General features: G+C 40.8%; 1 protein-coding gene across 1 annotated transcript in view; it reads right to left on the bottom strand.

The window, feature by feature from the left end:
- The window catches only part of LOC135483319 (neuropeptide receptor 15-like), a 36810-nt gene extending 23931 nt beyond the window's left edge, over window positions 1-12879 (bottom strand). Inside the window, exon 1 of the mRNA XM_064764109.1 lies at window positions 11884-12879. Coding sequence (XP_064620179.1) covers window positions 11884-12317 — 434 coding nt within the window. The 5' untranslated portion in view covers window positions 12318-12879. The remainder of the gene's footprint in view (window positions 1-11883) is intronic.
- Between the last annotated feature and the right edge of the window lie 216 nt (window positions 12880-13095).

The raw sequence follows: 13095 nt of genomic DNA, 5'->3' as shown, positions 1-13095 counted from the left end.
CGTGTGCATTTTTTCTCCATCATCGGATGCAATTCACGTTCGAGACTGATGGTCGAGTTATAACTGGGTTTGTACTGTACATGTAGCCCGATTTCCGGAAGCTTTAAGTTAAAGACAAGCGAAGAAGAAGAATATGTGTCTGAAAAACACTCACACTTAAGCGCTGCTGAAATTGAGTGGTGTATTTTAGGAACGAAAGAAAGACCTACTGCGGGATGTTGTCGTTTTACTTTTGTCCTCGTTTTACTGTCTGGAGCTGGATCTCGGATTCGGGTCAGCGTCCCGATGTCTCCTACCCTTTCACCAGATTTCTTCCACACTCTGCTAATCATTACTGAATGCCAAATCGCCAGTCTGACTGCAGTCACATCATCATATAACAGATGACAAGGCAAGACAGGTCTCCCTGATTCCCGGACCCGCCATTATTATCCGATTTTACCGTGAGATGAAATGCAACTTGTCACGCGACAGGATCCCCGGAGATTTTTTGACAAGCGTTATTAATCAACCAGTCAGTGTGTCAAGAAAGAAAAAATGTCCAGCTAAGATAATGATAAGAGGATTCACTAGCGGCTAGGGTAGCCACGACAGAGGTCACATCACTGGGCAAACTAAAGCACACGTATTATGCCATTGGCCCTTTCAATTAACATCATGTTATTTCGATATAGTGCATACGAGAGAGACAGTCAAAGCTTTATACGGGACACCCCCGGGAGGATCTACGGAACTCAATGTCGGTTATAGCAGTTCAGAGCGTGAGCATTGCATGAAGCTGTAAGCTTAAGCGTCATATACTGGCATCGTGTAGTCTCAAAAGTCATCACCTTTCATCTGTCTTCAAAATCTCGTTAATTCACTGAGAATTTGAGAATTGCTGATTTAGAATAGGAATTGCCTAATTTCTGCAGAATAGAATGTTTATCAGCAATAACATTCACCGAACGAAGTCGATTACCTTCATTATTCTGAAAATTGATAGGCTAATTTGCACTGATTGATAGTGAGTTCAGTCTACAGGATGCAATGCCAGCTATGGATGTGACTAGAGAATGAATTGAAGCTGCATAAACGTCGGTTTCACAACAATTTCTAAAAATTTAATCTAATGGTTTCTCACCAAAGCGATACTCTCCGAGTTATCCAAAATCGAGGAAGGCATCCGCCTACCTTGTAATGTGAAATAAATCTACCTTGTATAATGTGAAGGTATAAAGTCATAGTTACGCGATATTTTCCGGTAAATTCATGTGTCATCATGGGCGATTTTAGTCACTTGATGTTGCGATTTCATAAGACTCCATTATCTCTGTGAAAGAAGTTGTGAGCGGGAGTAAAGACGCGGATAATGGAACAGCATTCACATAATGGGTGTTCGGTGAGAGTAGTTAAGGAGCTTTTACTTCTAATGTACATGTAGATGCAGAAAGTATTAACACAGTTCTAGCCAATTACCGGCTATGATGGGCCACATGCATGACAGAAAGTACCAAACAAAATGGATAATTGCAAACATGCGCACGAATGAGTTTCCTTCCATGATAAATTGGTGTATTTACTCGCAAGCTGCTTATCGTTCGTGAGGGAGACGGGCATGCGCATGCATGGTGGTCGCGTGACGAGTCACGAGAGTGAGATAAGATGCTGAGAACAAACTGGTATGAAGGCTTGACGAGCAGGTAGAGAATTCACCGGATGATTACAAATGTCTCTGATTACATTTTGATTACATTTACATTGCAGTTTTCAATTAGGTCTCGCTTCAAATTATCTATGTGCCTGAACGGTTGTCGTAGCGAAAGGTATCTCCGGAAGGAGTTAGCGATCAACAGTCCGTCATTACAGGGAACGATGAAGTGCTACAGGTCAATCTAATTTGGCGCAAAAACCCCTGGTGCCAGATGATGGAGAGCCACTAGAAATACTCTTCGGTAGCCAAGGTCTCTTGCACAAAGCTTCAAGAGCCGAAGATGATGGAACGGCCCCTCGAGACCAGGTGCAAATCCTTTCGCAGCTCTGAGCCATTTCGATCACCAAAGGCGCCGAAACTACACTTTCTCGTGGGCGGAAATCCTCTGCTTTGATAGAGTTTTCTCAAAAGGGGATTTTGTCTCCCAACAGTGTCTGATCTGAGAACCTCACTCATGACGAAGAGGAGACTGTCCTATCGGCAAAAGAGGAGACACAAAAGGGACAGTCCCTCCGAATAGGCTGGTTTATACTCTAGGCAAACCCGAATAAAGATCAGTATATACGGACCAATATTCTTGATCTCGGCAAAATGTGGCAGATGTTTGGTACATGTAAAGATTGATACGATGTGAATTATTCAAAATCAAATGAATATAATCTGTTTTCGTGTTAACTGGTATATATAGTTATTCAGTTAACAGATAAACGTGATCCGACTACAAAAAGGATTATGGTAGCGAACATTTCGAGGTGTTTCTTGCTTCGTATAACATAAAGCCGGGGGCTTTTTTATCCCCCGTTGTATCACTCAGCCAATTAGCCATATCCAATAGCACGAAAACAACTACCAGCTTTTTCCCGATATATCTACATAATTGTTTTTGTAGGATTCTTTGCGTCAGTTGAAACCATGTTTTTTTCTTCTCAATATACGTGACGGTCGTTGAGAGGTCGGAGTGTTGGTTAATCCATGAAATAGACAGCCCAGTATGACCCATCTCGCTGGGTCTGTCGCGCCTTTGACACGGTATCTCAACCGAAAAGGCCATTTTTATCGAAATCATTGGAGAATTGGTCATGAGTCAACAAAAGATGTCGCTTAAAACTTTGTTTATTCCCTAATGTCCTCTGGACAATGATCTTGGTCAGCTCTATTTGATAAGTAACTCATCTGAACTACAACTTGTCAGTGATAGCAAGAAATAAAATCTGGTCGCATAATGAAGATATCAACGCAAGATATGTGCACAATAACCTTGGTTGATTCCCGACCTTATAATAGTCGGATATAACGATTTAAAATTCAATCCATCGATTTTTGAAAGCGACTCGCACTTCTCTATTTTCTTATCACTTCCGAAGAAAGACGACGTTTTCTGAAATCTTAAGGAAGCACTTAGAGAACACGAGCTCTAAATAAAACATTCAAGTAACATCAGTGAAGCTTTATAGCGAACGGAGCTAAGTGAATAACGCAGAAGTCATGTGTAGTTCCTAAAGTTTCAAATAGAAAATCTGTGTCTTTTCCATGACATGACTTAGTGATGTAGCCAAATGAATTTGTGTATCCATGTAAGGAGACTGATTTGGAATGTTTCTAACAAAATGGGAGATTTTTTTTAAATCTCATGCAAAATGAACATGCTCCCTGATAGCGTTACGAGAACTGATTTTTTTGTGACACACCAGCTCTTGACCATGAGGCACATTTTCACCTTCGTTTCCAGAACAGACTTTTCGTTAATTTCTCAAGAAGTGAGATGCCTTACATCGCAAGTGTCAAATATTTCCTCCACCTCAGCCTGCCTCAAGACAGTCTCGGTCTGGTCATTTCTATTTGCCACCTAGTTATTCGAGTAACAGGCGTAAATCTACATTGTACCATTCCATCCCCTGACCCTGACCTTGTATAGTCATCGCTTTTGGGACTACGACTATTGGGCTTATATCCTGAGTAAATCTCGATCTAGCTATAGATCCCGTTGTATTGCTAACATATCGTAATTCCAGTCACATTACCCTGACCGTCTGTGTCATTATCCTCGCATGTGTGCCCCTGTCTTTATTGGTCCAAGTCCTGAAGTCGCATGGGGAAAAGTTGGACCGCTGTGGTAGTTCTTTCTTGAGTGGCTGAACATCGGTTGATCTAATTTTCAGCTCGAGCAAGCTGGCATAGTTGAGGGAATGATGATAACCGGGCGCAGCAGCGTGGACAATCTATTAATCCCAACTCTCTCTGACCTTGCCGCCCTGTCTTTGCAATATAGCAGTTTGGTTGTCTCCACACCGGACTGCGATATTTAGAATAGATTTGATATTCACCGCGAACACATGCCCGTTTTCTCATTCCATTATTCCATACCTTCATTCCCATTCTACCTTCCAAAACCAACGAAAACTATTTTTGATAACAACCTAAAATATCCTGGGAGTGGCTGAACCAAATTCGCAAGCGAAAGCATCAAGGAAAGACAATTGAATTATGTGCCGCCAGTGCCATAAGATTGAACCAACGTACATTTTTCTCAGTTATGGTATCTATAAGGAACCTCTTTGACAAAAACTTTTTGAATCCACTTTACGATATAGAACAACCTTCATTTTGAAATGTCATTCCTTTGTTTCAGGACTGAGTTACACCAGAAAACTTATTCCCATATTCGATTACGTTGCGTTTGCTAGCGAAGACAAAGCAAACATGCAATTGTGTCATCACCATCACCTTCAAAGTTCTGTTGGCAAAGCCTTTTTTTCTTTTTTCTAATGTCGCCCGCTGTGGCTTGTGCTGAGAGATAGGAGAAAATAGCACAACACTTCGCGGTTGTTAAGTTGTTAGGTGGGGAGTAACTTCTCCGTTTGAAAAGTAACTTAGTGCTGCATTCAGCCCTTTGCAAACAGATGAAATAAAATTGAAAGGCAGAATCCTTTGCATGCCTTTGTCGCATCGACTGCCAATGAGGAGTGCTAACCCTTTATACATAGAGCAGATGCAGTGTGTGAAGTATAATTTGATTACAGTCTCTATTCTTTAGAAGTTCAATTGTTCTAATATCGCTAACAAGTTCAAAAATCATGTCCTTCAAATTGACATCTGTATACATTAGAATACCACGTCAGATATTGACTCAATCGTCTGCTGTTAGAGTGATTCGAATTAATACCAATTATACGGGCCGCCGGAAATTGACAATAGACTCGCTGGAATCCTTTGTGAGTTGGTGAACCGATATAGTAATCTGAATTTCCACGCTGGTAATGATTGAGTCGACAACGGATCAATTTCTTGAAGTTTACAAACAAAATTTATGTACTACCAAGCTGGTGAACCAAGGAGGTTTACACTTTCTCTCAACAGTTGATCTGATCGAGCAAGGGGAACATGTCGTTTTTCTATCACGGTAACTTTGATGCTTGATGCTGACGTGATGACTTCATAAGCGACTATCATTCGTGCTGTTCGGGGAAGAGATCAAAAAGCAGAGGGAAAAGTATGCCGTGAAGAATCAACAGCCAAAAAATGCTTTCAGAATATCAGCAGTCAGTTCACGAATGTTGTGATAGTTCATCGACTATCTTCTACAAACCATCAATAAACGCGCACTCGTCAGTCGACACAGAATTCAGTATTTGTTTTCGAAGTCTACCTCTTCTTAATTAATTGCCTTCTGTGAAAATCGTTCAAGGACGCCGAGAAAAAAGAATGGAAATCGTTGATCGATCACAACCACTTACAAAGTCAATAGAGCTAATTTGCGCCAACACACTTGGAAGAACATTATGTGATAAATTCGTAGCCTAAAGGAAGGGTGCAAATGTGTCCAATCACATGTAAGGAACACGAAATGATGAGAACGCGTTTTTCCAACCTGAGGCGAGGTGTGCGTATAGACGAAGTGGTCCAGCTCTATGGTCGCCCAAGGCCCGGCATGGCTTCTTTATTTGTTTACCTCTTCTCAGCAGAGAGCATCATTGGCGATTTAGCACATGCGTAGACACCATATTATACCTTGGGAGCAGATTATACATAGGGAGGTTGAGAACAGCGACTTTATCAAGATACCGATAAAACTCTGTAGAAAGAGGACGGAATGAGTGCACATTTCTATTCATCCCATTCGGACCACCTTCGACTATTGATATCCAAAGGTCACGAAAGCCTTTTACCTATTATAGACTGGTGTCCGTTTTTCGTACATTACCGCAGTCTACATTTTTTACTTACATGTAGTAAGTACGCCCCATCCCATCCCCACACCCGCCCCCGCAACATTGTCGTATAGTAGCAGACAAATGAATAGTTGAGAGAGATTGTACAATGTATCATATGAGACTCATCTGACCTTGTCTCTCGAACGATATGAAATACCTAAACGATGGTCACTATCGTCATATATGTGATATAATTCAATGACTTTGAAAAGCAGTTTTTCACGTCCAGTCATCTAAAGAACGCTATTTTCGCGATAAATCAATCGACGATGGCCTAATCATGCAAATGGAGGTGAACTTCTAGCACCAACTCAAGCCATTAGGAAATTAATGTGACGAACGTACCGTCCAAAAAAAGTGTATTCAACCTCACAGACGTTCAACAGTCTTTAGCCTGAAGGAAGAAAGGCACGGTGCCCTTCTAATTACTCGTAGGTAACATCCATCTTACCCGAGGGGAGATCGGAATTGCATTTATGAAGGATTTGCACAAGATCAATCGAGAGCAGCCAGCCCCGGGCTTGAATCTCTTACGAGTCGTCGGAATCGTCCTTACATCTTGGATAGTGTACACAATGGCTGAGAGGATAGCTTTTGATGCTCCTCAGCCGACGTCTTAGCCGTTATTGCTGATTGATCCCTTTTCATAATCAGAGATATATCCCGCCGTTCGGAAAAATGAGTATAGGCCTATGCATTCCTTTGCAGTATATAGATCTAAATTGATAAGTCACAATTTTTCACATTTGGGCTTTAGGTTAATTTTCAACCGAGATCAGCACCCTCACTATTTTCGAAATCCGACCGAGATGCCAATGACAAAAAGTAGGCTGTATGCTATTTTGTGAAAAAGTACTTTTCTCATGTCTATATATGTAGCTGTCTCGCCCCTGACTCATAAATGTAATATTAAGTCAGTTATTCTCTGTCATTTAACTTGATGTTGACTATTTGTTGACTTCAAACATGATATTTTCTCATAAGACATCACGTAAAACCCAATGAAGCTAACTACAAGTTGTCAGGTACGCCAGTCAGAAAAAGATATTCTCTCTGTTCCGTCACGTGTTGATATCGGTATTCGGGTAACAATCCTGGATACCTCACGAAAATTGAAAATTTCCTTATCGTGATGACATCCAGGAATAAACATGTGTCCTCCTTCAGAACACCATTATCCTGGGATTATTAAGTGGACATATTGGTATATGAAACCGGTTGATAAGCGCGGCGTGCGTGAAAGAATGTGTGATCTAATTTTTTAGATATAGCAAATTAATTATGGAGAAAGTGTTGCATCATGCGTTTAAGATTGGCCAGGTTTTTGTATTTACGCAATATTATTGATGTTTGGCGTTTTGTCTTCATATGCTTTATTCACAATAAAGAACGAAAGAGATTTCTTCTCAGTGGTGTATAATGATTGCTACCGAAAATCACGGACTTTCAGAACTCCGTGCAGGAAAGCCGTGGACAAAAAATGGAAATAAACGATTCATCATCACGGCATGCCCTGCAGCGATGGTTGTTCGTGGAAGAGAAAAAGGTTCGATTATAGTGTGTGAGGTGTTTGTTCTTAGCTGGTGATTGCATCTTTAGCCGAGATAGAACAGGTAACAGACTTGTGAAGATAGCAGAGAAAGGCAATCATCACGCTTTTCGTATCGATATAAGTCTGATAGTTCAACGGCGAAAAAAGGCAATGGTCTATTACAAGGTACATGTGTTGATTAGTTGGTAATCAAAGCCCTTGATCGACTCAAACTACAAACACTTCACTCAATTCATAGACTTCTGTTACGGAGAACATTCTTCAATTGCACAAATGTCAAAATTCGATTGAAGTCGTTAATATTTAATAATCTGAAGTTTATGTAGGCTATACAATGCAAATATGCATCGCTGCCTAAAGCAACAGAACGTGCATACCGTATCATCGCGTATCTTCCAATAACAATCGGCAATGTGTTAATTACGGCATATGCAATTAAAAAGGAGTTTCTAGCATTGAACTCAACACAATAGGCATGCACTTTTTGGAAAACGAATCAATAATATGAGATAACGGGCAAACATGCGCAGGTACGATGTACACACCGTATTCAATTCAGTCTCAAACGTCATGTTTAGTCGATAACGTTTAGTTTATTAAGTGTTAGCTTTAATATGACTTAGACCGAGCAAGTCCTCCGTAGCCTATACCCACATCAACATGACAGGACTTAAAGTGAACAGCAAATTTCACACAGCTGTATTCCCGTGGGGATATTCTGTCAAAACTGAAGTGCACGAGTGTTTCTCGCGAGCTCAAGTGAGATTCTCACCTCGGGCTTTCACTCAACGTGATTTTAGGGAATCTGGTATCGCCACTATACTTACCTCAGGTGAGGGTAGACAGGCGACAGGCTTAACTGTTGGCAAATACGAGCCTTGTCGACGGTAGTCTATAACCCGAGAGCCTCTTTACTCAACGATAAACTACACCAACGAGCTTCTTATATTGCCAACTGAAATCATGACCGTTTTTGGTTTTTTCCCATCACTGCTGCTGTGCTTTTTATGAATATACGCCGGGCCGATAGTCCAAACTTTTGATGTCATCTGCCATGTCCAATATACTGGTCAGTCAGCAGTTTACAATTCCCCTGAATTTTGTATGTTACTTAACCCACGGATATCTCTTTTTTATGAATTCCGCTCCCTTAAATGACAGCCCCAGCAACTGATACTTGCATGATTCACTGGAGCACTTCGGGGCTATTTAAAAAAGGCAGCTTGTCGCTTGATATCATTGCAATTGTATGCACGATGGAGGTTTCAAAAAAAGATGTTTTCTTGTTCGATGCATATCGTTGTATTATAGAGCCTCTGTGCATGGTCTCAGTCACATCCACAAGATCCAGTCAGGGGCTGGTGCCTTTGATAACCACATGGGCATCGACCATCAGCGAATCTAGAATCTCAACCACCTTTTTGCCATATTGTAAAAAAGTAATCGAAATCCAATGGTTGCCGCTGTTGATAAATTGACGCCGAGTGTCACACTCATAAAAAGCTGCACATTTTTGCAAGTCTTCTGGAATTAGATTTTCTTGTTTCTGTGACTCAAACCTTTTAAACTGTATTCAGTTCTATAGATTCGTCTGTTTCATCAGTCGTGTCCGTGAGCTGCATGTCGCCCTATAAGCATCCTTACAGGTGCAGGACTTTTGATCATCTCTGGAAGACACTCACTTTGATTAGTGTATTTTCGGCAGATACAAAGGTTGCGGTGGGAGGAACCCTTATTAGAAGCCATTAGGAAAGCAATAGCTTAATGGAGAAGAAAATGCAATACATTGTCACTAACTCCTTATTCATTTTTACCACACATCTGTCAAATTTTAGCATCACGTTTCATCATACTGGCTTGATGGATTTCATCCGAAAAGGGGAACTTTGATGTATAAGAAAAATAGAAGTCGGCTTTATCCAAATACCGGTGTATATTTATATGCATGTACACCAAAAAGCGTTATATGATAACCCATTCTGACGAATACCACCCACAGACAGGAGTTTCACTTAAGAATATCATATTCCAATCTCATTTGATGCCATATAACACAATTTGTGCCATTTTTAATATACTTATGACATGACAGATACAGCGACTGATCGCTGAGCACAGTTCTGAATCTAATTTGGTGTTCGGAGGCAGGAGACTGACAAAGGAATCATGACTGGATTATGTTTCGTTATTGCCTTTTTCGAAAGATAACGTTACAGCTCAACAGCTGCTTCTGAACGGCCTCGCAAATGGTGTAAAAGGAACATCCAAAAAGCCGTGTCGGAAGTCGGTGGGGATTGATGGAAGCTCATAGTCAGTCATGATTGATTACCACCTAAGGAGGAAGATCTTTTTCTTGGTTTGTATATCGAATGAAGTGAGCGATTCAAATTTCACGTTGGCCGATCTTCCACTGAGTAGGATGTTGGAGTAACCGGCGGGTTACTCCAAGGTAGGATTTTGATGTTCGGGCTGACTTATGTTTGGTGTTGTCCAGAGTCAGATGTTTTTCATCCTCACGATTCTTTTCACCTCCTTTTATAAGATATCATCAGCCATAAGACTTTCCTCACCTTGAACTTTAATGGCCAATTTAATTATATTTTACCTAAAAAACTTCTTTAGACTGCCGTAAGCTTTGCAGAATGTGGAGATTGCTTGCGCTCATCATGTAATTAAGGTTGATTTACCGAGGCGCTCTTGGCTGCCCCACAGTGTGGTGCATGCGGTGTCACCTTCGACGCGGTTAAGGACGATAACCAACAAAAAAACGATGATGATCCGCCGGCTTTGAAGCAAGATTTTTCCTCCAGTTTTTTTACAAAATTGCACTGAAACTCCATCTAATTGTTTGTGTCTTCCCAATTCGTCTCACCAGTACATATACTTCTTTTGTTCTTTCTCGAAATGAGGTATGAGACCGATTACAGTTCCTTACGGGGGAAAGAGAGAGAAGAGATACGTTCTTTACAGATGTTACACTCCCAAGGTACCGTATAGTGTGAATAGTGTATTAAGGTACTAGCAATAGCAAGAATCAAAACGCCGCATGGTATACTTTTGCATCGAATCAGAATTAGATTTGAGTGGTAAGATGCTTTCGGTAAAGCAGCAGTACAAATGTAATGTAAAACACCCCTAATGGCAAGATCAATCTCAGCTTGCTAAAGGTTAGGTTATCAAAAAACATATCTAACTGCGCCACCAGACGCGCTAAGTGATGAGTGACGGTTTTACATCCGCAACCGCCACTGAGGCATTTAATTTCGTTTTCTAATCGTCATTGAAAGAGAAGACCTATTCTCGTGATATTTATGTCTTATTGGCACTCCGTAAACATGGAATTTCTTCTCTTCTAATTGATCACTATTTTGGAATATAAAAGTGATGACATGTACATGTATTTTGACATGTGTTGTAACCACAAAGGGCTATCTTCATGCAGTGTCAAAATTAGTCAGGTAAAACCAAAAACATCCGTGACTATACGGACCTAAAACAATAAAGCATCGATTACGAAAGACTCCGATATAATGTCTACTGTATGTGGTCCGTGCACTATGGAGATAATAGCTTTGACAAACCAGGATTAAATGGCGCCTTTCATCAGTCCTTATAACTCACCAAGCTCAATGTCGTCAGCGAAACGGCTTTTTCCGACAATCTTTTGATTTCTTTTCTCGTCAAAGTAGAAAGCTGATATGCCTACTTTTGGCGCTATTAAGTACTCATCTTCGCTTCTTTATCAAATTTCGCTTCCTTAGAGAAAAGTCAGGAATCATCAAAGAAAGAAAGGTCATATAGAAAAGTCAGTGTTCGTGAACCCTCACCTGAAATCAATGTCAAGGTGATCTTACGATAAAGAATCTACAACATCTCCAACGAATGATATTAGAGGAACACCAAAGTCCTTTATCGGAAACTTCTATATGTAAACTGTGTTTTTCATGAGCAAGAAAGACGTTTTGTGACAGGATGAAGATGACGCACATCATGAGTGACATCTGTATAACATGTGGTCAACCCTGGAACAAGTCAGACCGGTATAAATGGCGGGTCGAACATTAATTGATGCAAAATTATGAAAGGTTATATGCGATTTGTTGCGAATTTGGAAAATTTAGAGCTTTGTCTTCAACTTAGACAGGCAGAATAGGCAAGATGAAAGGGCACTTTATTGTCGAGGCATCCGGGAGTCAAACTGCCCCACAGAAATTCAGACCATTCGCCGATTTCTGCATAATTCTGACGGGACTACCCCAAAATACGGCCTTCTGATAGGCTTATTGCAAATGAGCACTGCGGGGATGCAGAATTCGGAACTTTTGATTGGATAATCTACCGGAACTAACCACAAATACTACTTTTTGGATTCCCTGTAAAAAATCAGCAGGAAAAGATGATTTATTTCATTAAATAAACTGTCTTACCTTTCTCCACAGACTGAGACCAATGTAAGCACGGATCCGTAAACGGAGAACACCAGTATGAATCGTTCTATCTTACACATGGGAACGCCCAGCAGCCAGCCCTTGTTTATCAAAAACATGAGTATCTCCGGGATCGTAAACACCATCAGCATCAAGTCCGCAAAGGCAAGATTCGTGATGAACAGATTCGTGGCGGAACTGCGCATTTTCTTGTCCCCAAGAATGGCCACGACGACAAGGATATTCCCCACAAGGCCTACTACTCCTATGATGATGAACAATACGGATAGGACCACTATCTCTATCATGTGAACATCGTCCATTTCTATTCCATGGTCCGGACACGAACTTTGGTTCCCCGTACAGTTATCCGATGCCTCCATCGCTTCTATCGCGCTCGGTTTTCCCAAATCCGTCTGGTGAATTACTGGCATAACGAGAAAACCCTCTTTCTGGTCTGTTTCCGCAGCCTACGCCATCAGAACTAACGTAATCATGGCATGTATGGTCATAGATCACTTTATATTTCTCCTCCCGTAAACAAATATAATATAAGGACAGGACGACTTCGTCCTTGCTGATTGGCGACTTTGATCGCACCAGAATTGAAGATTTACAAGTCAATGTCATATACTTTCCAATGGTAGAGTACTGTTTTATTTGAAGACCTTATTTGTTTTGTACTTCATCACGAACACATATCATTTGCTCTTCAATTGAAATTTCCCATTATATCCTATGAGAGCAAACGGACAAGAAGTGGAAAAGAACTTTATTGTGAATAATCCGACGAAATTCCAACCTTCGACTCTAAATTCGGGAGAGGAGTTTCATATTCCGCGAGCCCCGTCTGAGCGTGAAATATCTTTTGCTCCTCATTAGAATCCACTGATTTCAAGAGTGTGCCGCCCTTGACTGTCGCCTTCAAAAGAAAAGACAAGGCTGGCAGTTGAGAGAGAGGAGACCATTAGCAAGTTACTCTCTGACGTCATTACGACTTTTCCATCGCAGAAAAGCAATGAACAAATCTTTAATTATCCTCTAATGAATCAAACTATTAATCACTATAAATGGCAAAGTGAGAAACGATACGGCGAAGACCGGGGAAAATGATCGAAAACAACTGCATTGAAATATCAAAGAAATCGGTTGATAACGAAAACAGTGTTAACAATAAACATGTCACAAACTGCTGTCTATATCCCCTTACGA

Source organism: Lineus longissimus, chromosome 2, assembly GCF_910592395.1.
Source record: "Lineus longissimus chromosome 2, tnLinLong1.2, whole genome shotgun sequence".
Classification (NCBI taxonomy): domain Eukaryota; kingdom Metazoa; phylum Nemertea; class Pilidiophora; order Heteronemertea; family Lineidae; genus Lineus; species Lineus longissimus.
Note: the sequence above shows the minus strand (reverse complement) of the source record. Positions and strands in the feature narration are given on the sequence as shown.